Source organism: Spermophilus citellus (genome assembly GCF_964194105.1).
Source record: "Spermophilus citellus genome assembly, chromosome: 11".
Classification (NCBI taxonomy): domain Eukaryota; kingdom Metazoa; phylum Chordata; class Mammalia; order Rodentia; family Sciuridae; genus Spermophilus; species Spermophilus citellus.
The window spans coordinates 125,179,563-125,206,604 of NC_138192.1; the positions used below are offsets into that span (position 1 = coordinate 125,179,563).

Consider the following 27,042-nt stretch of genomic DNA (forward strand, 5'->3'; position numbering starts at 1 on the left):
ATAAATATTAACCTAATTAAAATTACATTGTAATTGTTTGCTTTGGAAAATTGCAAATGGCCTAATCATGCAGAGATAAGAGACAAGTTAAATAAATCATCATATAGAATAATACTGAGCCATTAAAAAGACAAAGAAGCAAGTTCACAGTGTGTCAGATGAGAAGCAAGGTACTTTGTTTCTGGTAAACTCATTTGTTTTAGTCAGACTTAGTAAAGGTATTATTTTAAAGGTAGAAATAATATTTAACAAAAATGCCAGTTATCTTTACTTTTTAGGAATATGATTATAGTGACTTATATTCTCTTATTTGGCTGAACTTCAGTTCTAAAATTTCTTCATATAGAATATTTGTAAAGAAAAGCATGTTATGGAAATTATTTCATACATTACCAAAATATTAAGTATTTTTTTCTACTCTCTATGGTCCTAGTTAATGTGAGACATAAAGCTGTGTTTTGTAGTGAAATGCAGAGAAAACTGTCTCTTCTCCAGTGTTCTGCAGTCTCTGCAGGATGTTCTGACTGGACAGAGGAAGGACTATGAGCTCTCTGGCCTTTCTCTCCCTTTCCTGTTTGTGTGATCCCTTCTTTACTTTTTCATCTACTCCAAACCTTCCAGACTAAAGTTATCAATTGCTCTTGTTATTAGCAGCTAGTTGTCCCTAGTTACTACAGTGATTTCTTCATTCCCCTTCCCCTTTATTTTTATTAGCACAATGCATAAATCACAGGTGTACAGACAGCTTAATGAGTTTTACATATGTATGCAATCATGTAGCCACAGTCTCAATTAAGGATAAACACTCTTCTGACTTCTGTAACGGTAGGCTAATTTTACTTGTTCAAAGTCAGTGACAATCATCATTGTTCATCAGGGAAATGCAAAAGCTAAAATCATAATGAGTTTCTACTACACCTACATTAGAATGGCTAAAACTTAAAAGACTGATAATCTCAAGTGCTGATTAAGATGTGAGCAACTGGAACTCTCTGCACTAGTTGTAAAATAGTACACCTAGTTGGAAAACTGGCAGTTTTTAATGAAGTTAAATAATGCCTACCCAGCAATCTCACTCCTAGATTTTACCGAAGAGATTTGAAAATATAAGTCCACACAAAACATGTTCATTGCAGCTTTACTCATAACAGCCCCAAACTGGAAACAATTTCTTTCTTTCTTGAGATTTCCAAAACTCACTGCATTCAACCTTAGTTTTAGGCCGCTTTAGCATACCATTTAGGAATCTGGGCAACAGGCCCTTCCATTTACCTTACAGTATGCAACATTGAAAGCTCCATAAGTTTTATTGAATGCCATGTTTTCATATCTTCTCTGATTAACCTCAGTGAAAGTTTGAGTGAGGTGTTTAGAACTTGGGGTTGGGTTGGCAAGGGAAACAGTGGTCTGGAACTCTTTCTGTAGAAGAGCATTTTTGTTTTGCAAAATGCAATTTTGTATTACTAGAGAACAATATGAATTGACTCTTGAATCTTTGTGTTCAGGATTCTTTACAGATCAAACGAAAACAATCCAAAGCCCAGTAGTATTTAATTTTCAGCTTAATGAGACTAAAAGGAAACCATTTGCTTTTAGCTAATATGATGCTGATATAAAATGTAGCTAATCCATGGACATTAAGGGAGATAAAATGTTTAATAAGTGTCTTCTAGAAGAAGTGACATCTGTATGGGACACCTGCTGTCTTCATTATGTCTTTAAATAAACTGTGTCTCAGGGGGTTAGCAGGGCCCCTCTTTTGGCACACTGTGCTGTGACAAAGACAAATTTTGAGCCTCAAGTAATTTACTGAGGAGAATGCTTTTTGGCAAGGAGGGAATTAAACCCCTGGCTTAGATAATGCAGGCCCAGTGAGGCCCGATTGAGTTTAACTTTGAGATTATGACCTTTGTCAGGTTATGACACATTTCCTACCCCTTGATAGGCCTAATTATTTGCTGTTTCATGTTTTAGATAACATAAACATTGGATATGTAGTATGTAGACAGTTCATGTGGACAGAGCTTCTTGTTATGTGGGCATAGACATTTAGAGGAATGCTATATTTCTTTGTGTGTTGGGGGGTGGGTGCGGTGCTGGGATCCCAGTGGCCACTAAACAATGCCTATATTGTCAGTTTATTTCTGTTATGCTTTTGCTCATTACCAGTAGGGACAGGGGAGGGTGGAAGTGAAGCAGCACTAACGAAAGCTGTTCTCTGCTTGCCTTTTAAATCAGTTGTCATTTTCACAGACTACAATCTAACCAAGAATGATTTTCATAAGCAATGGCTATAAAAAGCCTATGTAGCTCCAGAAAATAGTATTTAATCAGCTCTGTGGTTCATTTTGTTAGCCTCAGGAAAAAGCAACTCACCACCAAATTCTACTCTCTCATAGGTAGGATTTTTAAAAACCAAAACCAAAACATCTGCTTTTTAGCTGTATGAACCTAATGCTTTGTCCCCCTATAGGGGCAGCAGTTATATAGTTGCTATGCACTCTGTATCTCTCAGACCTTGACACCAGACAAGGGGAGCATCATCAGAGTTAATGAGCAATTAGGACATTTTCCCCTGTCAATTAACTGGCAAAATAATGAGACCAAATAAGCACTGTCCTTAAAACTGTCAAGACTTGTACATATTTTTTTAAAAAAATCTTTCTCCTGCTCTTTTGTGGTTATATGAATAGACAACTACTTAACTTTAGAAAAATAAAATAGAAATTGCACCTATAGTAAACAGAAGAGAGGTGTACGATGGGATATCATTTATTCTAAACTCAGAATTTTGAATTTTGGCTGGGTGTGTTGGCGCACGCTTATAATCCCACTGGCTCAGGAGGCTGAGGCAGGAGGACCGCAAGTTCAAAGCTAGCCTTGGCAATTTAGTGATGCCCTGAGCAACTTAGCAAGACTCTGTCTCAAAATAAATAATAAAAATAAAGGGCTGAGGGTGTTGCTTGGTTGTTAAAAGTGCTCCTGGGTTCAATCCCGGGTTCTACTCCTCTACCCCGCCCAAAACATGGATTTTTTCCTACTGAGTCATAGTGACATTTCAACATCTATCACCTTATTTGTCTCAAAGGTCAACAGACAAAATATATAGAGTGAACATGCTTTTATTGTGTGTGAATAAATGTATGAAGTGTAAGGTTGGAGCAATCTAGGTATTGATCCTAATTTTGAATAAATATATTCCAAACCATGGCCCATCTATGGGTTTTGTCTTTACCCTGAATATAATGAGAAGTTAGTGAAGGATTTGAATAGAGGAGTGAGTAAAGCAGAGAAAATAAATAAAAGTTCAGACATAGGAAGATGATCTATTGGAGGAATGAAGTAGATTGTGACTACAGTGTATTTTGCAGTGTGGGGACCAAGATGGCAGGTTATCAGGATGGGGAGAGAGAGAGGTGGTGTGCAGGTTATGAAGGGCCCAGTTTCTGAGTTTAAGGGTTTTGCTCTTAATCCTGAGAATAGTCTAAACCATTGAGAGTTTTAAGTAGGAAAGCAACAATATCAAATCTGGGTTTTAAAATCGCTTTACTTGGTGGGGGGAAAGGTAGAGGGAATGTACTAAGCCATAGCATAGCAGGTGCCATTGTAAGTGGCCTGTGTCTGTATGTGTACCTGTGTGTGCAGATACTCAAGAGTTCTGACGACTCATATTTGATATGGAGTAGAACTGAGATTGGAACCCGGGCAGTCTAGTCTCAGAGTCTGAATATTTAATTGTTACATTTTAATCATACATTTTGCCATTCATGTATTGTAGAGCATGCTAATGGTGTCATTTTCAATAATTTATAATTAATATAAATAATTATTAGTTTGCTATTTTAAATTAACATGAAAAAATTTATACTAGTTTCCTAGGGCTGCCATGCACACATTACAGACTGTGTTAATTAAACAATGGAAATTTATTTTCTTCTCCAGAGGCTAGAAGTCCAAGGTCAGGGTGCCAACGGGTTTGATTTCTCCCAAGGTTGCTTTCCTTAGGTTGCAGATGGCTGCTACCTTTTTCTGTGTCCACACATGGTTTTTCCTCTTCTTGTATACATGCCTGGTTGTTTTAGTCAGATTTTGCATCACAGTGACCAATTTACTGAACAACAAAAACATAGCCGAGGAAAATTTATTTGGGTTCATGGTTTCAGGAGTCTCAGTCCATAGATAGCCAGTTCCATGCTCTGGCCTCAGAATGAGGTGGGTAAGGCCTAGTGGAGGAAGGCTGCTTAGTTTGTGGCACCATTAGGAAGCAGAGAGAGAGAGGAATGGGCTGCACAAGAACCATCCTTCCAGGGCAGTTCCCCAGTGAAGCACCTCCTCTAGCCACCTAGTTCATTCAAAACTAGGATGAACTATAGTTACAGCCCTTACAATCCAATCATTTCACCCATGAACATTCCTGTGTTAATCCAAGAGCTCTGGGAAGACAGCTCTCATATCTAAACCATAACATTCTGCCCCTAAAAGCTCATGTCCATCTCATTGCAAAATGCAAAAAGTTGGGGCTGGGGATATAGCTCAGCTGGTAGAGTTCTTGCCTTGCAAGTACAAGGCCCTTGGTTCAGTCCCCAGCATCACACATACACACACACACACACACACACACACACACACACACTCCATCTCCAGGAGTCCTGTAGTCTTAACAATTTTAGTATTGCTGAAAAGTCCAGTCCACGTGAAAGTCTCCCGAGATTCAAGCAAACTCTTGGCTGGGAATCCCTGTAAAAAATTAAAAACAAGTTGCATATATCCAATATACAGTGGCACTGAATAAAGTTTCATTCCAAAAGAGAGGAATAAGGGCAATGAATGAAAGAGATGGGGCCAAAGCAAGACCAAAACCCAGCTGAACAAACGGGGCTCCTAACTCTGTGGATAGCATCTAGGACTCAGTGGCAAGATGTTCTGTATAAAGGGTTTGGGCAGCCCTGCACCTTTGCCCATGGCAATTGCAGTGCACATGGGCTTTCTTATAGCCTGGCTGTCTCCACAGCTAGCATCTTTTCTCAGCAGACAGTCCATATCACTGACATCTCTTAACTCCTGGGGTCTTCATTCCTGCTTTAACTTTACCTTTACAGCTTCAAGCATTACCCTCTCAAGGACACTCCATGGACTCCAACTCTGCTGCATTTGCCTGGCCTCCCAGGCTTTCCTGAGAAATCTCAGTGAAAGGCTTCATGACCCCTTAACTTAAGCATCCCATATTTCTGCAGAACCAGCACCATGTGGGTGATGCCAAGGGCCTGCTTACAGCTCACATAATACCTGGCCCCCTGGAACACAGCTGTAGGGACCTTTGAGTGCTCTGTGGCTCAGGATAGTGAAATAACTTTTTAGGACCACTTGTGTGAGTAGGATGCTCCCATGATCTCTTCTCAAAGGAATTTTCCTTTTTCCATCCATGAGCCTGACATGGGTATAGTCTTGCAAATTCCTGAGATGCCCAGAGCCATCTTTCCTATTGTCTCATTGCAAAGTTCTTAGCATTGCCTTAGGGGCTGTAATCTCTTCAGCAAGCACACCTTTCTTTCTTTTTAAAAAAATTTTTTTTTCATTACAATCCTTATTTGTGGTATATATGTGTATTAAGAATTGTAATGCAAAAAAAAGAGTACATGTGTAATGGCATAAGCTGGCGTGAACAGAGGTATGAAAAATAGTGCTCTATATGTGCAAGCACACTTTTTCTTAATCCCAGCTTTATGTGCACTTTTTAAAAAAAGTTTTTTAGTTCTGTGTTCTGTTCCTATTGTGGCCAGAAAAACTGCCAGCAATATCAGTGCCACTAACTGAATGCTGTGCTATCTTGAAATATCCTCCATCAGGCTAATTAGTCCATCATCTTTAAATGTAGCCTTACAGAAACTCTGAGCTTTAGCCTAGACAAAATGTAGCCAACCAGGTTTTTTGCCTGGTCTTTAGGAGACATTGCATACCATCACAAGTTCCCAAAGAATCTGGCTAATGATTTCAGGGTATAGATCACAAATTTCTCAAACAACTTTTTTGGTGTGTGTGTATGTGTGTGTGTGTGTGTTTGTTTGTTTGTTTCAGTTTTCAGTGTTAGTCTAAGTTTGGGCTTCATCTTCTATAACCTTCTCTTTCTTTTAGGGTTTAGAGTAGAGAAATGATTCTAATTATTAGTTTTCCTTTTCCACAAAACAGTAGGCAGGGAGATCTGACTCCTCCATGCTCAGAAATTTAGGCAGACAAACGACAGAAGCTGCAACAGGAGATGAGGGAAGAGACCCAACACTAAGGCAGTGACTTGCAGGAGTACTAAGCATGATGCAGAGACAGAGGTGTCTCCTTGCTGCTTGGCCTCTGGCAATTAGACCCACTCTTCAATAATGTGATATTCCAAAGCCAAACCAACCCAGAGTGTGTTCTTCTTCCCTCTTTGTTTATGAGTGTTCCCCACATCTAGTGCTGCACTTTTATTTACTTCCTATGTCATTGTCAAGAAAGATGAATATCTCTTGATTGATGATCTCAGTGAGGTATCTTGAGACTGTGGAATTTCCATCTGTGAAAGAGTTCAGCGGAAGTCTATTCTGTGCTCATTGTATTCATGCTGCCTACAGGATGAAATTCACACCAATTTCTGGTCCTGTTTAAAGCACAAATATCAAGGGACTGGATCTTAAGGCATAGCAAGCAGTGGGCATGGTTTAGCACCATTGGGTCAGGTATAGAACCAGCTCACTAACCTAAACGTGGGAACTAACATTGCCAAACTCCTAGAAGACAGTATACATGTAAATCTTCATGGACTGGATTAGATACCAAAAACAAAGCATCAAATGAATAACATATAAATTAGACTTTATCAAAATGTAAAACTTTTCTGCTGCAGGGAACACCATAAAAAAATTGAACAGACAATCACAAAATAGGGAAAATATTTTCAAACAATATATTTGATAAAGAACTTTTATATGGAAAATGTAAAGAACTTTTATAATTCAGTAATAAGACAGCCCACTTAAAAACTGGGCAGATGATCTAAATAGACATTTCTCCAAAATGACATACATATGGCCCATAAGCACATAAGAAATTGCTGTATCATTATTTTTGAGGAAATGCAATTAAAAAACACAACGAGATACCTCTTCACATCCACTAGGATGGTGTGTTTATAAGATTTTTGATGCTGTGACCAAAATATCTAATGAGAACACCTTTATTTTGGCTTGTGATTTCAGAGATTCAGTCCATGGTAATCTTAACTCCACTGCTCTGGGCTTGAGGTGAGTCAGAACATCATGGCAGAGGGGCATGACAGAGGAAAACTGCTCAGCTCTTAGCGGCCGGGAAACAGAGAGGACCAGGGACCAAATACAGTCACCAGGGACACACTATCAGTACCTACCTCCTCCAGCCACACCCCACCTGCCCCAGTTACCACCCAGTGATCCATTCAAAATATTAATCCATCAAATGGAATAATCCACTGATCAGGCTACAGCTCTCCTAACCTAATCATTTTGCCCCTGAATATTGCTGCATTGAATATCATGTTTCCAGTACATAAATTTAAGGGAGAACACTTTGTATATAAATCCCAATACAAGACTACAATAATCTTTTTTCCCCCCAAAGGTAGTCTTAAATACCAGCAAGGATGTGGATAAATTAAAACATTCTTTCACTGCTAATGGAATTGCAAAATGGTATAGCTGCTTTGGATGATAGTCTGGCAGTTACTCAGGTCAAATGTAGAGTTTAACCTTAATATATAAACCAGTAATTTCTAAGAGAAATGAAAACGTATGTCCACACAAAAACTTGTACATGAAAGTTCATGGTAACCTTATTTATAGTAGCCAAAGAAAAAGTTTAAAAAACCCAACTGCCTATCATCCGATGATGGATGAATAAAATGTAGAATTAAATGATGAAGGAAGGCCTACCTCCTCTAGCCATGCCCTACTTGCTTTCAGTTACCACCCAGTTATTAGTCCATCAAATGGATTGATCCTCTGATTAGGCTACAGCTCTTGGAATCTAATCATCTCATACTTTAACATTCCTATGTTAATAGGAACTTTTGGGAGACACCTCCTTTCTAACCCATAACAATTATGAAATTCCAGGAAAATACTAAAAAATATTAAGTTGTGCACTCTCAATTGGCAAGTTGTGTGTTTAGGAATTTAATTTCAATGAAGTTATTATTATTATTATTTATATCTTTATTTTATTTTTATATGGTGCTGAGGATCAAACCCAATGCCTCACATATGGTAGACAAGCACTCTACCTCTGAGCCACAACCCTAGCCCAAGCTATTATTTTTTTAAAAGTAAGTATATCATTATCCTAATAGAATGGAGGAGAAAAACCAAAGATTAAAAAAATGTGTTGTATCCCAAATTTAACAGCTTAAAGTTTAGGATGAATTTTTCTGGTGACTGTCTATGTGTGTGTTTAAAGCCGAGACTTTGGTATTCTAGATGCCAGACTCCTTGGAAAGGGCCATGTCTCCTTTCCCACAGACTCCAGAAGTGGTACCCAGTTCCCTGGTCTTCTACCATACTCTCTCTTTTTTCTGAGTTCTTTTTCTCCTAATTCAGCAAGAGCTAGACATAATATGAGGCCTATTTTCTTCCTGCCTTCTGCTCTCTTTTGAGATCTCTTAAGCAAGTCAAGGTTTTATAAAATCATATTTTGGGTTAAGATAATAGATCTGAAAGAACTTAGGGTATATGCCAGAAGACTTATTGTCCTATTGGTAATAGATGTCCTTAGCATAGGGTAGGCTCAGTAAATCTTTGGGAGCCAAACACTTCCCCAATAAATCTTGTGTACACAATGGGAAATTGTGGAGCCTGTTGGGCTTCATTTTCTCAACTGTGAAATCTGGATGGTGGCACAAACTTATTCTCAGAATAATAAGACTTTCGTTTTATGAAGATCAAATGACATGATGTACCATGTCAAAAGGCATGGTGGCACATACCTATAATCAAAGATATTCAGGAGACTGATGCGGGAGAATCTCAAGTTTGAGGCCAGCCTGAGCAACTTAATTTTAAAACAAAATGGAAAAATGGCTGGGAATATAGGTCAGTGATAGAGCACTTGCCTAGCATACATGAGGCCCTGGGTTACATCCTCAGTACAGACAAAAAGAGAATATCATGAAAAGAAAGTGAAGAGAGCTATATAGATGCTAATTTTGATGTTAAATGAATCTGTTCTTTAGGAATTTGAAAGTATTAGTTTTTATAGTTTCATTGAGACATAAATGTCATATGATAAACTACATATATTTTAAATGTGCAATTTGTTCAGCATTGTTATATGTGTACACCTCACCACCATTGAGACAATTAAAGAACCCATCACCCCTGTTTCTGTCCCATGGTCATTCATCTAGACTCTCCCTCACTCATACTTATTCTTCAGCCAACCACTGCATTCTGTCACTGTGATTTAATTTGAATTTTGTAAGTTTCTTTTTATAAACGAAAACATACTGTATATAGTCAGCCATCCATATCCGTTGGTTTTGCATCTGTGGATTCAACCAAAAATTAAAAATACTTGAAACAAAAAATTGTACTGTACTTTTACAGACTTGTAATTATTCCCTAAACAATAGAATGTAACAACTCTTTGCATGACATTTAACATTGTATTAGGTATTGTAAGTAATCTAGATAGAGATGGTTTAAAATATGGGGGAGTGTATGCATAGATGATATACAAATACACCATTTAATTTAAGGGTCTTGAGCATCTCAAAGTTTGGTGTCTCTAGGGCATCCCAGAAACAGTCCCTCTGGATACTGAGGGACAACTATACTTTGATCATCTGATTTATTTCACCAAGCATAGTTAGTTGGACTTTATCCATTTCACTGTGTATATTAATAGTTAATTCCCTTTTATTGGAAATAGTATGTCCTTGTATGGATATTCTACAATTTATTTATCTGTTCATCTGTTATTGAACTTTTGAATTGTTAGCAGTGATTTGGCTTTTACAAGAAAGCAGCTACAAACATCCATCCACAAATATTTGCATAAATATATACTTTTATTTCTGCTGAGTAAATCCCTAGGAGTGGAATGGCTGGGTCATGTGAAATGTGCATGTTTACTTTTTAATGAACTGTCAAACCGTACTCAAAGTAGTTGTAACATTTTACATTGTGTGTGATTTTCATTTTAATTTCATTAATGAATAAAGGCATTGACTACCTTTTCTTGTGTTTATAAGTCTGTCCCTTTGGCATTATTTCTAACCTACTCTCTATATAAAGGAATTTCTTTAAGTGATTGCATAACCTAATTGGAATGCTTTCTCCTATCAATATAGGAATGCTGTGGACTTTCTGTTATATAGTATCCTAGTAGTTAACAGGCATTCTTTTTTTTTTATCTTTTTATTTTTATTTTATTTTATTTTATTTATTGGTTGTTCACAACATTACAAAGCTCTTGACATATCATATTTCATACATTAGATTGAAGTGGGTTATGAACCCCCAATTTTACCCCAAATGCAGATTGCAGAATCACGTCGGTTACATATCCACAATTTTACATAATAACAGGCATTCTTGTGAAAGGATCCAGAACATCTTCCTACTGGATTTTCCTCTGCTCCCCCTGTACTAGGATTGAACCCAGGGTCATTTGACCACTGAACTACATCCCCCACCCTTTTAATTTTTTATTTTGAGATAGGATCTTACTAAATTTCCCCAAAGCTGGTCTTGTAATCTTCCTGCCTTTGCCTCCAGAGTAGCTAGGATTACAGGCTTGCTCTCCTGTGCCTGGCTCAATTTTTTTTATATGTTGGATTATTTTGATTCTATAAATTTTTTGGCCAGAATTTTAAAATATTTCTTGATTTTCAAGGCAGAATTAGGGATCATCAACTTATATTTTATTAATTATCTAATTCTATAAGTTAATTATATAAAAGTGGATTTTTAGTTGAAGTCAGCTCTAATATTGACATCTTGCTATGTCCAGAAATATAAGATCTGAATTGGAGGATGCTTTGAAGGTATCGTGGTCATTCTGTAAGTGTTCCCTGCAGCCTCCATGAGAGCCTTCTCTTGCTGTCAGGCATGTGAGTCTCTGAAAGGACGAGTAAAATAAAACAAAAATAATTATATTTTTTAGACTGTCACAAAGTTGTTACTGAAAGGGATTAAAATTGAAGTGACTTACTGAACTGGCCTTAATTTAAAACTGTTTTATGCTAGGTATGTTATGAGAGTCATCAGATACATTTTAGCTAGCCAGAATAAGCTCTGCCTATTATGGATTTGGTTACTATAGTTTTAAATATATAGAGAGGGGAAAATGTAGGCAGAAGGGTTTGTAATCTGTGTCCCTTCAGTCTGTGATGAAGCCTTTTGCATACAGCGTTCACAAGTTCAGCATGGTACAGGCTTTGCATCCCATCAGGCCTCAGGTGGAATCTCAGCTCAGATTTAAAAGGTTGTTGTGGGTGGGGAGTTACGCCCTCCTCTTGGGGCAGCCCAGATGTCCACCTGAGATGGGAGACAAAGGGCAGCTGGCACAAGGAGGCCCTTGGTATATGCCCTCCTCTTGTCTCTTCCTTTGTCTTTCTCTTCTTCCATCTGTTTTCTCTCCCTACTTACTTTGGTCATTAATTGAAAATTTTATTTTTGCTTCCGTTTTAATCATTTGGGGAGATAATAATGGTAATGAACTTAAGCACTGACATTTAGAAAGCTTCTGTTAGTACCAGGCATAGCTTTTTTTTTTTTTTTTTTTTCATTTACTTTTCACAAGAACTCATACAGGGAATAGGGTACAGTTGAGGCTCAGAAGAAACCAAATGAGTGATGGAGCTGGGGTGTGATGCAGGTCTGATTCCAGTGCTCTTTACCACTCTGTGTATTGCTTCTGTGAGCTAGTTCTGGGAGTGTTCAGTTCTCCATGTTTCCACCTTCATCTCCAATGATGATGATTATGAAAATAGTAGTAGCTGCACATATCTTGAGCCGGGCACTGGTCTGTGCACTTTCCACACATTAACTCATGTAAGTTTCACAACAGTACTTCACAAGTTCTTTTGCTGTCTCCATTGTTCAGAAGAGGTTAAGTAACTTGACCATTTACCAAAGTCACATAGAGTTTAAAATTGGCATTCAAACTCTGATTCAAAGACTATCACTTCAACAGTTCTTAGAATTTCTTCTTCAGCCTATTTTGGACTCATCAGAGAAGAGATAGGAACTCCCTCCTGCTCAACTTGTAGTCTTCCAGTTTTCCAATAACTTGTAAAATTATTTCCTTATCCTTGTTTCACTCTGTCTAATGTGGGATGAATTGGGCATTTTCATTCCAAAACTAAATTGAAACTGATGCCTAAGCAAGGGAGAATAAATAGCAAATTCATTAACTAAGAATCTATTTACAGTCAATTCCCAAAGCTCATTGTGCAGTCAGTGCTTCTACATCATTTAGAGTTGCTAATAAATGAGTCTTTGCATTTTTCCAAGTGTCTTGATATTTACAAGTCTCATATTTTACCATAGGAAGTAGTTTCAACAAGCATATTCATGTGTTGACAGTTCTAATTAATACAAGTAATTAGCCCTGACAGAAGAACTGTGAAAAGAAGACCCATTCATAAATTTGCTAATTACATTACTCTGCTCAGAATGTAATTGCAGTCTGATCTTTAATCTATATATTCTGATCATTTCTGTATATGTGCAAAGCCCATCTTACTAAATTCTTTAGATTTTCACATTTACTTCAGGTAAAGAAATTTTATCAAAGTTAAATTTGCGGTTGGAGTTTAATTTTCCAGTCTGCAGGAACTGGTGAAAATCAGAGATGATTATCTTTCTGGACAATAAACAAAAGGATGGGAAAAGCTAGGCAAGGGAGGAAGAAGAAGAGGAAGAAATCGAGTACATACCATAGGCTCTTTTACATATCTAAAGCTCTTACTTTTTGCGTACTTATTTTGATACCCTCTCTGAACGCCTAAAGTAGTTTTATTTAGACTATTGAAAATTTGAAGATAATTGCTTACTATGATCCAAAGTTGAGCCCTCTTCTCTCTGATATGAAAGGCCTACTTTTCAAGTGCTTCTGTTCCAGAGCAGGTTCTCAGCCTTGGCACTGTTGACTCTGGGGCTGGATTCCTTGTTGGGATGGAGTGAGGCTCTCTGTACATTATAGGAGACTGTGAAGCATCCCTGGCCTTTCATCACTGTATACCATCACATACTCTTCCAGTTGTGACAGAAATATCTCCAGAGTTGGCCAGTTGACTTTTGGGGAGCAGAATCACCTCTGGTTGAGAATCATTGTGCTGGAATATAACTTAAGGTAAAAAAAGAATTTGGATAAAACCCATAGAGGACACTAATATAAAATTTGCTGTAACAAAATTAGTGAAACACCTTTTCTTAGAGACATTTATTATCATTTAGGCATCATTTAGACATAATTAAGTTATGAAGTATCTAGATTTGGAATGATATCCCTTCAGTTGGAATACTCCTTCCTACATTTTCAATATCAAAGGCCCACTGATCTCTTTGGTAGAAGTAGAGCTCTACTTGGTAGTAGAGTAGCCATATCTAAAACCCCTTACTTCTCATATGAGATACACCAGGCTCTTAGCATTCATGGATTTAATATTTGAGTTTTCAACTACTTATAGGTGAGCTCAAAGTTCTGAATAATCAACTGTAAGCATTCTTTGGCCTCCTTCCCAATTTGGTTCCTTCTATTGCATTGCTTTTCTTCCTACCCTGCTTAGATTTCTGATGCCTTATTTCAGGTACTCTTGGGTAAATATCTCTTTCCTATCTGGAAAAAAAAAAAAGTCAGGCGTGGGTGAGCCTGGACACTTGGCTTCTTAAACCTGCTATCTGGCAGCTGAGCCTAACTAGGGGACATGACCCATCCATCAGAGTGGACTGAGCTTATTTTAAATGTATGTCCACAACTCAGCGGTCCTGGACTACCTTAACCCATTTTGTCCCATGATCTCACATGTAGAACACTTATAAAAACTCAGATTAAACAAGAAATAAACCTCTAATGGTAACTTTGAAATAATTTTTTATATTCCCAGAATTAAAAATTTGGCACTTGATGGATTAAGAAAATGGAGGCCCCGGTAAGTATCAAAGGCCCACCATGAAGATGGCTTCAACCACCCATCATGGAAACCCTAAATCACTTTCACTTTGCCCACCCTGTGCTCATCTCTTCCTTCCTGCACAGGGAGGTCTCCTTCCTCTTTTCAAAGAGCTGATCCTTTACCTGGCCCATTTCCTCAGAGATATGTTTTTTTATTATTGATTTTTTTCCTTTTTTCTTCTGTCTTCAGAGAAAGGAAGGAAAGGCCCTGAAGCCAGAAACCCACAACTGCTTTTCAGTTTCCTTTCCATTTCCATTTATACTCCCCTGAAGAACGTTTTGTCTTCATTTCATCTTTAAATCTTATCTCCACTACTCTAATGAAGTAGTTCTCCTGTGACCTCAGTGTCAGCAGGGCTTAGCGTCACTTTACTTCCTCGAATTTCCCTACAGTGGTACACTTCTCCCTCCTTGCCTGTTCCTCCCTTCTTCCCAGTGCTACACTTTCCTGATGCTGCTCCCACCTTTGTCCTTGTTTTCTTTTGTAGACTCACCACCTTCTGTGAATATTGGCTACTCTAATGACCAAATTGTAGGTCCTCTTTTCTTCTAAGGCTTTGATTATTATTAATATGCCTGCAACTTCCACCTTTATCGTCTTAGCCCAGATCTCTTAGCCCAGCTTCTAAAATTATATATAAACCTACTCAGGGGCATTTCAGATGCAGCCTGTGCAAAACTGAACATGTAATTCTTTTCTAGTTCCCCCAACCCATTTCTTCTCACTCTTGCCTCCTGGATGTCATCAATAGCCAAGCCCTTTTCATGCTAGCTCAAAATATGTCTCCAGTCCTTCCACCTCAACTAGTCAGAGCCACTGTGACCTATGACTGGATGGAAGGAGACAAGGACACTGAGGTGCAAACCCAGATCATACAGTCTTTTAGTCTGGTCTAAGGATCTTGGTTACTCTCTGAGTGAGGTGAATGACATTAGAGAATTTTAAGTAGAGGAATAACATAATCTGGCAACTTTTAAAAGGTCACTGTGACTACTGTATTGAAATAATCTGTGGAACAGCAGCGGGTTGAATGGTATTCCCCCAGAAGATACGCCCACCCAGAACCTCAGCTTATGACTTTGTTTGGAATATAAGGGTCCTTGTAGATGTAATCAAGAATCTCCAGGTGAAGTCATCCTGGATTAGAGTACACCCTAAGGCCAGTGACAAGTGTCCTGATAAGAGATAGGAAAGGAGAAGACAACACATAGAAATAGGCCATCTGAAGACAGAGGCGGAAACTGGGGGGCTCTCACAGGTCAAGGAATGCCAGATTGCCAGCAGCCACCAAAAACTAGGAAGCCGGATTCTCTCTGAGCCACCAGGATTTAACCTTGCCAACACCTTGATTTTGGACGTCTGGCTTCCAAAAATTTGAGAAAATTTCTGTCGTCTTAAGTAACCCAACTCTAGGAAATAAATTCAGTCAGCAAAGGCAGAAGCAGGAAGACCAGTGAAGAGTCTATAACCATGGGCGGGCAGGAGAGGACTGTTTCTCCCACTCAGTGGTAGCAGTGGAGGTGTAGAGGTCAGCTTCTGGATACACTGGGAAGGGGGAGCAAAAGGATTTTTTGACAGAATGGTGTGATTGTGAGGAAAAGATAAGTAAAGGGTGGCTTATTTTGACCAAGGCCATTGGAAAGTTGGAGCTACCAATGATGTGCACTAAGAGATAGAGCAGGTTTGCAGGAAAAAGTTTGAGTTTGGTCTTAAAGTTGTGTCCATTGAGAAGGTTATTAGAGCCCCACCAAGAAATGGTGAGTAGGTGGCTGAGTGAGGTCAGAAAAGAGACACAGTCTAGGAAGACATCATCGTGGTTCAAACAGTATTGAAGTTCAAGACAGTGGATGAAATCGGCAAGAGGAATGAGTATAGAAGAGAAGGAGATCAAGGACTGAGTGCTGTGTCCTCCAGTGTTAGGAGGTTGGAGAGAAAAGGAGGTGTGAGTGAAAAGAAGGGACCAGTGAAGCAGGGTGAGCAAACTGAGAAGAGAGTGCACAGTTCTGGGAGACAAGACAAGGATCTTCTTCCATGAGGGAGTATTCAGATGCACCAAATGCCATGTAGTCTCCCCAGTCCTGGTAAGATGAGGACTGAGAATGATCAGTGGATTTATCCTCATAGACATGAGCCACAGTCTGAGTTTTAAATCTCTCTCACCTTTGCCCCTAATAAAAAAAATAAAAGGCAAAAACATGATGGCCAACACAGGCTGCATTACTACTGCTGGCTTTCCTAGCCTTGTGTAGGAGAATAGTTAACTAGAGCTAAATAAGTAAATTCCTGTTGTGACTCATCCTGAAGCTACACAGAGTCATCCAGATGAGAAGCTGGTGAAGAGCAAGCAGTGCCTGTGTTTTGGAACATCGGCCCTTGTACTCTTTGGTGTTGCTATTTCCTCTGCTTATAGCACCTGCTTGAATATGAAGGGTACTTTCCTTGGATTTATCTCAAGTAGCTCTGCCCAGGAGAATTCTCTGAAGTGATAGACATGTTCTCTATTTCCATTGTTCAACATAGTAGCCACTAGCCACAAGTGCTGAGCACACCAAATGCATTTAGTATAACTGAGGAACTACATTTTTAGTTTTATGTAGTTTTAATTAATTTAAATTAACAAGTTATACATGCCTAGTGGCCATTGTACAGTGCAGATCTAGAGCATTGATTCTTCAAATGTGGCCTGGAAACTTGTTAGAAATGCAAAATTTTAGAGCCCAGCCCAGACCTACTACCCAGAAACTCTGGGGGTGAGACCCAGGATTCTGTCTTTTAAAGGTTCTGCAGGTGATTCTGGTGTGTAAAGCTTGAGAACCCCTATGAGTTCCTGATTTATTGAGTCTAGAGGGGGTCTGAACATTTGCTTTTCTAACAGATTCCCACATAATGTTGTGATGCTGGTCTGGGAATCACACTGAGAACTGACATAGGAGATGGAGCCCCTCTTTCTAAGGTGTTCCCAAATTCCAAAGAATATATTCCATAAATGCTACATAACAAATAGCATAAGTCAGGATATCCCAAATGTATTTTCCAAAAATCTTTCCAGCTATTATCTCATGATGTGGTAACAAACTGTGCCCAGCTTTTAGGAGGTTCTCAAGTATTTGTTCAGCTACTAAATATATTTCTTTAAATTAGCCTAGGTAAAATGTTTAAAATGGAAAATTCTTATTCTACCTGTAACCTTATGCATTTAATGACCTTTTGGCATCCATGATAACTTATTAGATTTCTACTTTTCTAATCTTGTAATTCTGCAACTCACTTTAGAAGTCATTATTGAAGGAATTTTTATGTTGTAGCTTGTTAAATGTGTTATGATGGTAAGAAGGCAGTTCTTGACTAGCAATCAGTACAGTGTGCCCTCCAGCAGACATTTCGAAGCATATATGTGCTAGAGCATTTGGGTTGCCACAGTGTCAGGAGCCAAAGGTAAAGGCAATAACCTCATCCTTCAGTGCCTGGGGCCCACGAACGTTAAATGCCCTGTATGCACAGTACTCTTCTGTACAGGGAAGAGAGACACAACTGGTTGTTGGGTGATAGTAATATCTCGTCAGTGAAATGACCTCATATTCTGACTAACCTTTGCTAGCCCTAGCTTCCCATGAGTATCTCACAAGAGGTAGTGCTCTTGCATGATATAATTTAATTCTTCCAGCAAATATTTATTCACTTGTAAGACTAAGTACTGTGTGGTTTACAAAGACATGAACCTACCTACAAAGAAGTCACAGGACTAGCAATGAACTAGAAATGGTGTAAGAATTATATAAACTGAAAGAACACAGAAAGGGCATTACTTGTCAGTCAAGGTTTGATGAAGAAACAGAACCAGTATGAGATGTATGTTAAGAATCATTACAAGGAACTGGCTTATGCAATGGAGAGTGCTGACCAGGCAAATCCAAAGGGCAGACCGTCTGGAAGGGTAGCCCAAAATTCTCAGGCAGTGCTGAAGCTGCAGTCCAGGGTGGAATGTCCTCTTCAGATAAGTCTCAGCTCTTAAGCCTGCTAATTGATTGGATCAGGTCCACTTAGATTATCTAAAATAATCTCCCTTGAAGTTAACTGATCATGGACATCAGTCATATCCACTGAATACCTTCATGGCAGCACCATGATGAGTATCTGAATAACTGTAGACTATAGCCTAGTGTCCATCAGCATATAAAAAGACCATCACACTCGAAGATTGAATGTTTAAAGATTATATGTTAAAAGATGTGAATATTGTTCCCTCCTTGAAGAATGAGAGGTTGTTAGGTGGGGATTTGACATTTCTAGAGAGCCTGACTACTAAAATTCAACCAAAATGAACAGGAGATGCAAGACAGGAAAGCACAATGGGTGTCCACAGGATGGCTGGTTTAGCAAAGTGGGCTTTCTGAACCTCAGTTCTCAATTTTCCCATGTAAACCATGGGTCAGTATTTGTCAGAACTATCCCCCAGGATAGAATGAGGTGTTTGAGCATGTCTTTGGAAACAGTAAGTTCTGTGAATGCTGCTGTTTTATGGAAATGATGGTGGTGGCAGGAGTATTAGTGAGAGCATGGAATTGGCACTATGGGGAAAAAATGACTGGCAGGTCAAACAGCCTTTATGTTCCAGGCATTGTCTAAAATTTGTATCTTCAATTAAGAAGAGGAAGTAACAGTATCTCAATGCTGGTTCTTAATGAACTAAAGAGCATAGAAAAAACAACCCTGTGTGTGAATCTGTGCCGAGTTATCACAAAGATGCAATAGCTATTTGCTCTGGGCTTAAGATAGTACAAGCTTTTGTTTACAGAAGTAAATTCTGGTTTTGATGCTTGAGGTATTGGAAGGGAAGAAGGATTATATACTCTAAACTTATTGAATACTTTGCCTAAATAGGAAAAGAGAGACCATTTCCAAGGAAGTTATTCTAAGTTTCTTAGGTAATGGCCATTGTTGCCAGTTGACACAGTCACCAAAGAAAGCACCAGCAAAGGGCTGCCGGAGTGGTACAACTTGACAAACTTCTCTCTTTTTCAGAGCTGTGCATTACAAGCGAAGCTAATTTTGAACGACATGTCCCCTCACCCCCCACCTCCGATTTTTAAAGCCATATGTATTTGAAGGAAATTTAATCCATATGTTCCTGAGTCACTTTATGCCTAAATCATTAAGAAGTTATTTTGTAATTGTGATTTCATGTTTGAAAGCTTTTAAAAGTATTTTTAGTACATTTTCATTCTTCACAATGCTGAAATTTTCTTGGTTTGTTTTCTTGTCATATTTAAACACACTGTATATCATCTTAACACATCCTGTGGAGAGGCACAAAGGGAATCTTGAACCCAGAAGGAGGGTCTCAAGTACTGGAGTAACACACTAGAAACAGCCGGTTTCTACTTGCAGAAGTTTATAATTGTTACCCCTCTTTAGATTTTTTATGCTTCTTCTAACTTGGTCATATCACACCCCAGTCTGCTCCCACCCCATTTCCCAACTGGGTACACATGAAGAGGAATAGGGAAAAGAGAACAAGACAAAGTCTAAAACTAAATCACCTCCAAGGATGTGTTTCTTTGTTATGCTACATGGTCCGTTTTCAAAATTGAGTTCATTTTCTCCTTTTACCTACTACCACAACCAGCTGGGAGGATTAAGGTATATCATAAAATGTCAGTCTACAAAGGAGAAAAATAAAGTGGAATTTAGGAGCACTCTCCAGCTTCTCATTCTTAGGACAAATAAAAGTGGTGTCAGCTTAGGGTTGGAGTTAATTTTAAAACATTTTCATTTTTAACTAAAATATACTTTCAATACGACAACTCTATTTGAGTCTCATGATGTCAATCAAGTTTCTTCTATACATGAAGCAGCCTGATTTGTTTGTGAGTTTGTCCGTCAGCAGCATCTGTAGGCTACAGAAGGGCAGCAAAGCAGTCTTATTTGGCAGCAGCATCTGTAGGCTACAGAAGGGCAGCAGAGCAGACTCTTTCTGTTCCAGGGACCTGGGCCTGCATAGACAGGTGCAGAAGCATACACCACCTGGAGGAGCAGAGACTTAAGTAGTTTCACAAGTTTAGTTTTTGTCTCTTCAGCCCTTTGAAATACTTTCCATTCTACATTTTCATTTGGTTCTCAAAACTTCCCTGAGGACTGTGGTTCTGGTTTTGATTTCTTGCTTGTTTTCATGAAGAAGTTGAGGCTCAGAACTGTTTCTTTGACATTTTACAAGGTGATTGGGGCTGTTTTTGGTGCCTCTGTCTTCACTCCATTACGTAAACTACAAGAGAGTAGGGATGTCCAGTTCCCTCTTGGGGGACACCTGAAGACATATGTGGGCTTTTACTTTTGCAAATCCCACCCATATAATTTCAAATGTATTAAAACATATGCAAATCCTATTCATAGTATTTAAATACATACTTAAATAAATCAGTATAAGAGCGTGTGTGGGTGTGTGTATAAACATTAACATGTATCATCACATATAGGAGTTGAGTTATAAATGGCTGAAATTGTACTTTTCATAGACGTTTACTTGAACATTATTTTTAATTTTACACTTGCTTTTTCACTTTGGAGACATTTGATTACGTGAGATCTCACACATTTTCACAAGCACCTCTCGAACTCATACTCCCTCGGCACCATCCCTTCTGTGGAGGAAGCCCACTGCCTGCTCTGCTCTTCACTCCTGTGTCCCTCAATCCTATGACAGACCCCAGTAAAAGGCTTCATAAATATTTATGAGTGAGAAAAGGAATAAAAGAGTCAATGAGTGAGCAGCTAGTGCATGATGAAGCCTGGCATGAAGGCACATCTGAACCCCTTGCTGGCTTGTTTTTTTCCCACTGCCACCATGGAGAAACTAAAAAGACGTTTCGCAGACTATGTATTCAAAATGAGTTCCTTGTGCCTCTCTCAATGTGCTTTTCCAGACCAGATTTTTGTTTTGTTTTGTTTTTAATTACAGCTGAGGCACAAGAAAGAACAGGCTACACGGTTTTTTGACTTGATAGTTCTTATAGAAAGCATTAGTGGCCAGTTTCAAGTCCTAATCATACCTTTGTCTCTGTTTAATTACTGTCATTTATTTTTCCTTACAAGTATGGGATAAATGACTTATGACCGGTTAAATATTCAAATACATTTCTTGACAAAACGAAAGATTTTTGATTGTTTGTTTTGCCTGTATGTTTTTTGGTTTGCTTTGCTTGACATTCTAGGTTCTAGGTGTTTGCTCGTAGGTATTTCTCAGGTGCTTTGTGTTTTCATGGGTGTGACTTTTTTCTTCTTTCTCTGTGGCCTTTCTTCAAAGCTCTAGAATTTGGTATCAAGGGACCCTTCAAACATGATAAAAAGTTAGAGAGAGCCCACTCCTTACAAAAGAAAGAAATACAGAGGGTCTAAGTGAGAGGGAGGAGGAGAAAGACAGGAGGACCTAAATGGAAGAGCCATCCTTCCTTCCTCAGCCCTGATTTCACCCAGAGAAAGGTGGTCTGCACATGTAAAAGGATACCGAGAGCCATTGCCCCTTTGGGGTCATCTGTACCCCCAGAGTCACTGGAGGGTATGGTGGACCTCACTGGATGGCTACAGGGCAGACATAGGCTAAACTCAAAACCTACAGTGCCGCATCATGAGCCAAGTTTCTGGGTCAGGGAAGGAGCTGGAAATGGTAGAACGTATTCTCCCTTCATGAAAATTCTTTAGGGTTTCAGACATTTAGCATATCCTATTGGACACCTGTAGTAGTAAAACCACAGTGAACAAGACAGATGTGCCCTTGGGGACCAAAAGTCGGTCTGTTTAGTTGGGCAAGCTATTGCTTCTTGGGGGTACCTTTTTTGAAGTATATTTGAAGTGGTTTTGGTTTTTGTGTATCAGTTTTTGATGTGTGTGTATCAGAGTTGCTTGAGTATTCAAAAGACAGAGACCTTCTGTTTGTCAGCTTAGAGTTAGAGGAGGGAAGGGAGCCTGCAGCATAAAAATGGGGCATGTAGAGCTTAGGTTTCTGTATTTCTTGGTAGGCCCTGACTTCAAACGACAGATGCAGAACTTGTTAAGTTTTGTTGCTCACTCTGGTTCCCGCCCTTCCTCCCTGGACTTCAAGCATAGGGATACTTGTTCACTCTCAGTATTTCCTTTCTTGTAGCATAATCATGCACTGCTGGACTGTGGATATGTTCTGAGGTCTGCATTAGTAGCAATTTCATCACTGTGTGACCATCACAGAATGTACTTACACAAGCTAAGGTGCTACATGTCACTAAGTGATACAACACCAAAATACAAGCAGCTCATTATTGACTGAACCATTACCTGCACGTAACTCTGTGTGTGTGTGTGTGTGTGTGTGTGTGTGTGTGTGTGTGAGGGGGGGGGAGGGGGGTACATGCATGCGCAAGAATGAGTGTGTGTGTGTTATTGTCCTTAAATGACCTTTTCTAAACTCACATAGACTATTTAAGTTGCAGTAGGAATCTCGAAGTATATTCTCCCAAGAGAAAAAATGAGATTTTTGTGGTATCTTTTTAAGGAAATAATTACTCAAGAAAAGTGTGTGAGGTGTTTTCTTCTGCCAGAGATGAATATAAATGGATGTGGATGAATATGATGTGGATGCCTGGGGGAGATGACTGGCCCCATTGTCTAAGGAAGGTGGGAAGATGGTGTTTCCCTTTCCACTACATTTCCGGTTTGCTGTTCCATTAATCCTAAACTGTCCCCCCTCCAAAGATTGTTGCATATTAATTAAAAGCAAAGCTCTACACCATAGGGTATTTCAGATGATGATTCCAGGATGGAACCTCTCATGTTCACTTTCTCCCCCTCCATTGCCCTTCAGCAAGGACATTTCTAAAATTTTCTGTTTGAGTTGTTTTCTTTCAAAGAAGAAAGTAAGATCATGTGTAAACCAGTCTAAAAACGTAGATTTTTCATTCTCGAAAGTTTCAGGCCATTTATTATCATCATTGTTATTGTTTGAACAAGTGATTACCAGATGGGAAGGTCCCTGACCAGCCTCATTCATTGACGGGATTGAAGCTATTGTATCTTTCTCATAGCATTTCTCTGAGCATGAGAACAATTCCAGAGTCAGTAAGTAAGAGTATTCTGTGACAGGATTGTAATTCTGCTTCCGTATGCCCTCAGCTGCCGGTCCTGAGAGGCCCCTTTTTGCTTGCACAGCCTTACTAAGTGGCAAAAGGACTGTCTGCCTGGGGTGAGCATCAGGGTTTGGGGAAGGAGGCCTAGCCTGACTCCCAGCCTGACCTCAGGCCCGCTTCCTTAACCCTGTTTCACATGCATGGATAGTTGACCCATGGGTTCCTTATTCATGGTTCCTTTCCACATAGCACCAGGTGTGACAATTTAAGTAAATAATTAGGATTTTGACCGTTCTGCACGCTTTGCTTTCACCAAAGCCACTCAAAGTTCTAAGCATACTTTGCTAGCCAACATAGGTCTTAAATTTGATCTGGACTTATCTGGGCCTTTTGCTCACTGTTGACTCAGGGAGGAAGAGAAATCAGTCAAGAAACAGAGTTCTTTAATGGAAGTTTAACTGCCTGCCAGCTGCACATGGGATAATTATAGCCCAACCTCAAAGAGAAGTCATTGTCCTGATAGCTTTGAATTAGGGTCTACATGAGCAGCTGAGCCACTGGAGTGACCCCTTTGGCTTGAAACCTGTTGAGAACATATATTGTTTAAGATGATAAATAAGCAGTACATCAGTGCAGGCCATGGGAATGAGGAGAGTTAGGTTCTAATTCTAGAGTTGTCACAGTTAGCAAAGGGACCTTAAGTAAGTTTTTTTTTTTAGTTCTTCTGAATTCAGTTTCAGTATCTATAAGACAAGAGGGTGTCTAGGTAGCTTCTGTAGTCCAGCCAGCTCTAAAAATTTTATGTACATCTTAATGAGGGTTTTATTGCACAAGTCCCATGGATGTGAATATATGTACTCATGTAAATCACATCCACACTCTTCATACGATTGAATGGTCTTCTCAAGAGAAGAAACTGTGCCCGACTCATCCTTCTGTCCCCTCAGTCCACAGTGGTGCCCTCCAGAATATGTGTGTTCAGTTGGTATTGGTTGTATTGATTAATGAAAGAAGGAAAAGTCAGATTACCACCATTAAAGACAATCACAGACAGTTTGGTGTTATTGGAAATGTCAAGTTTCAAATCAAAGGAGTGATTAGAGATATAAAAATTTAAAATTTAGCTTTTTTCTCCCCTGGCCTATTACTGGTAAGGCAGATCTTGTTCATAATTATTAGGGAGTTATATCAGATAATATGTGCCCAGTGCTTAATACAGTACCTGACACAGAGTAAGTACTCAACAAAATGTTACCTGTTAATCGTAGGAGAAAGAAGAGTTTTCTAATTAATGGGCAATTGTCAAAATAGGCGGATCATTATTCAGTAGAACTAAAATTTGAGAGCATATGTATTTACCACCAAATTTTGCTGAACCCAGTATTTTACTGTCAAAATTAAATTTTGCTTGGATTCAGAAGATGGTCTGGGATCCTGTCTCAGTTCAGTGACTGTGGTGTGATTGTAGAACATGAAACAGGTTATGTGAACAAGGACGTGAGCCCACAATATTGTGTGGAGTTGCCTGTTAATTTCTGAGTATCCAAGTGTTGTTTCTGTAGAGTTACTTCCTTATTAAATGAAGATGTGCAAGAGATATCTAGTTGTTAACTTTTTCAGTTTGGATGAAAAAATAAATGGGAGTTTGCCCTAGGTTGTGATTTGGGTATGGGTCTCCAGGCACCAGGGTATCTTCAGTGTGCTCCACCCATCTCCCAGAGCAGGTTTGCTAACCACTGCAGTATGGTGTTGCTGTGCAATGGGAAACAGTTCCATGGAAGCATCACCCATGCACGTGGCTCCAGCACATCCCAGCTGTCTTGAAGCTCCCTTTGTATCCATGGCAGTATGTGTCTTGCAGGCTGGGCTTCAATGGTACAACTGAGTCCCAAGCCCATTACTCTGAAGGCCACACGTGGGCCAGCAGCAGTGCCAGTTGCTTCAACTCACTGTGATGACTCATTGGTGGATATGGGAGAATTTCGTCTCTGGTAGAGGCCAGGGAATTGTATCTTTAAAGTGATCACTTCTTCCTTTCCTGTAATTAGCAGTTTCATTTTTAACATATAATCTTTCAGATCTGAGTTCTTAGAGTCTTGCAAGACTCTAAGATGGTACCAGAATAATGAAAGAGAATAAAAAATATGGTACCAGAATAATGAAAGAGAATAAAAAAATCCTTTAAAAGAGGACTATGGAATAGATGCCCTGAAATCAACTAGCTTGATTGATTATGGTAATCAATTCTCTCTCTCTTTCTCCCCCCACCATATATATATATATATAAATAAAAGTCATTACATTGAATACTTTGAAAATAATGCTTTTTTGTCAATATACCTCAGTAAAGAAGGGTGAACATTGCAAATCAAGGTCATTTGAATGAGAAAGGATGCTTCTTCCTAAAGCGATCCATTTTCTCATTTTCCCGATCCTTTCTCTTTCCCCATGAGACTACTCAGAAGCCAGGGCAGTCCATATTCAGGTGGTAGAAAGCCTTGCTAGTTCTCTTAATGAATAGGGGTAATTTGGCCAGAATGGGGACATCTATTGGGAACAAAGATAATGTCAAACTATGTTTCTGTGTAGGGAAACATGTCAGTTTTTTTGTACAGAAGGAACCCTTGAAAGTCCACTAGGCTTAGGATTTTCAGCAATGATCCATACATAAGCTTAAACATTGCCTTGTACAATGGCATATTAAAAGTTACGGTGATTACTTGGAAACAACATATTATTTAGAAAATAGTTGAGATAATACACACAAAAGCAAGGTTTTATTATTACAGATGGGAAATTATCTAAAAATGTCCCTCTAAAGTCTCTGTTGGGTATATTTAGCTGCAGGAATAATCTGTCTGGATCCAGGGTGTTGTGTTCTGGATGTAAAGCTGAGCAATAGAGACAATACAAGGATACCATTATGTTAGTGGTTCCAGTTGAAAATAGTCAGGCCTCCTGTACCCAGTGGCACTCGGTACCTGTCTGGTCACAAGTCCCAGTTGTTTTGTTTGGAGACTGTATGTAGTATGGATTGGAAGGATGTAACCCCAAAGTCTTTAGTAGCAGGGACACCAAGAAGGTGTGACAAACCAGGCTGCTGTTCTCTCAAGAGCAGACATAGCATCCAGATAAAACCTGTGTGGCGTCCCTGGTCTGGAGCTACATCACTTGGCCCTCCCATCTGCCATTTCATCTTTGTCTGTGTTCATAGTAGAGCTTGAAGAGATGAGGCACCACTAGTAATGACTTCCTAAGTCCAAAGCAATACTTTGACAAGCAGCAGCATCAAAGGAGCGCTGTTCCAGCACATTGTCCCAACACAGTAACTATTTGTGGTAAATTATCAAGATGTGTGAACCTGTACATATCTCTCTTTGAAACTCCCTCACATTTTATCCTCTTTGATCATCCCATCTGTACTCTGTAGGAAACTCACCTGCTACACACTTATGCATTCACTTGAGTTGAGTACTACTTCTACCTTAAACTCCTCTAAATTATTTTATTATTCTTTTTATTTCTTGGTACTAAGGATTGAAACCAGGGGCACTTAACCATTGGACCATGTCCCCAGCCCCTTTTATTTTTTATTTTTAAACAAGGTTTTGCTGAGTTGCTTAGGGCCTCAATGAATTGTCAAGGCTGGTCTTGAACTCCTGCCTTAGCCTCCCAAGTCTCTATAATTACAGATGCATACCACCATGCCCAACCTTAAGCTCTTCTAGAACATTCATTTACTTGATACAAAGAGAAAAGAAACTGAAC

The 27,042-nt window shown here is 39.2% G+C and overlaps 1 protein-coding gene across 9 annotated transcripts in view; it reads left to right on the forward strand.

Moving 5' to 3' along the window:
• The window catches only part of RHBDD1 (rhomboid domain containing 1), a 177,471-nt gene that overhangs the window by 124,609 nt on the left and 25,820 nt on the right, over positions 1 to 27,042 (forward strand). Inside the window, exon 7 of one of the 9 annotated variants that reach the window (XM_081260754.1) lies at positions 7,230 to 7,274. The exons of the other annotated variants lie outside the window; for them this stretch is intronic. Within the exon in view, the coding sequence (XP_081116880.1) occupies positions 7,230 to 7,273 (44 nt within the window). The 3' untranslated portion in view covers position 7,274. The remainder of the gene's footprint in view (positions 1 to 7,229; positions 7,275 to 27,042) is intronic. 9 annotated transcript variants of the gene reach the window in all.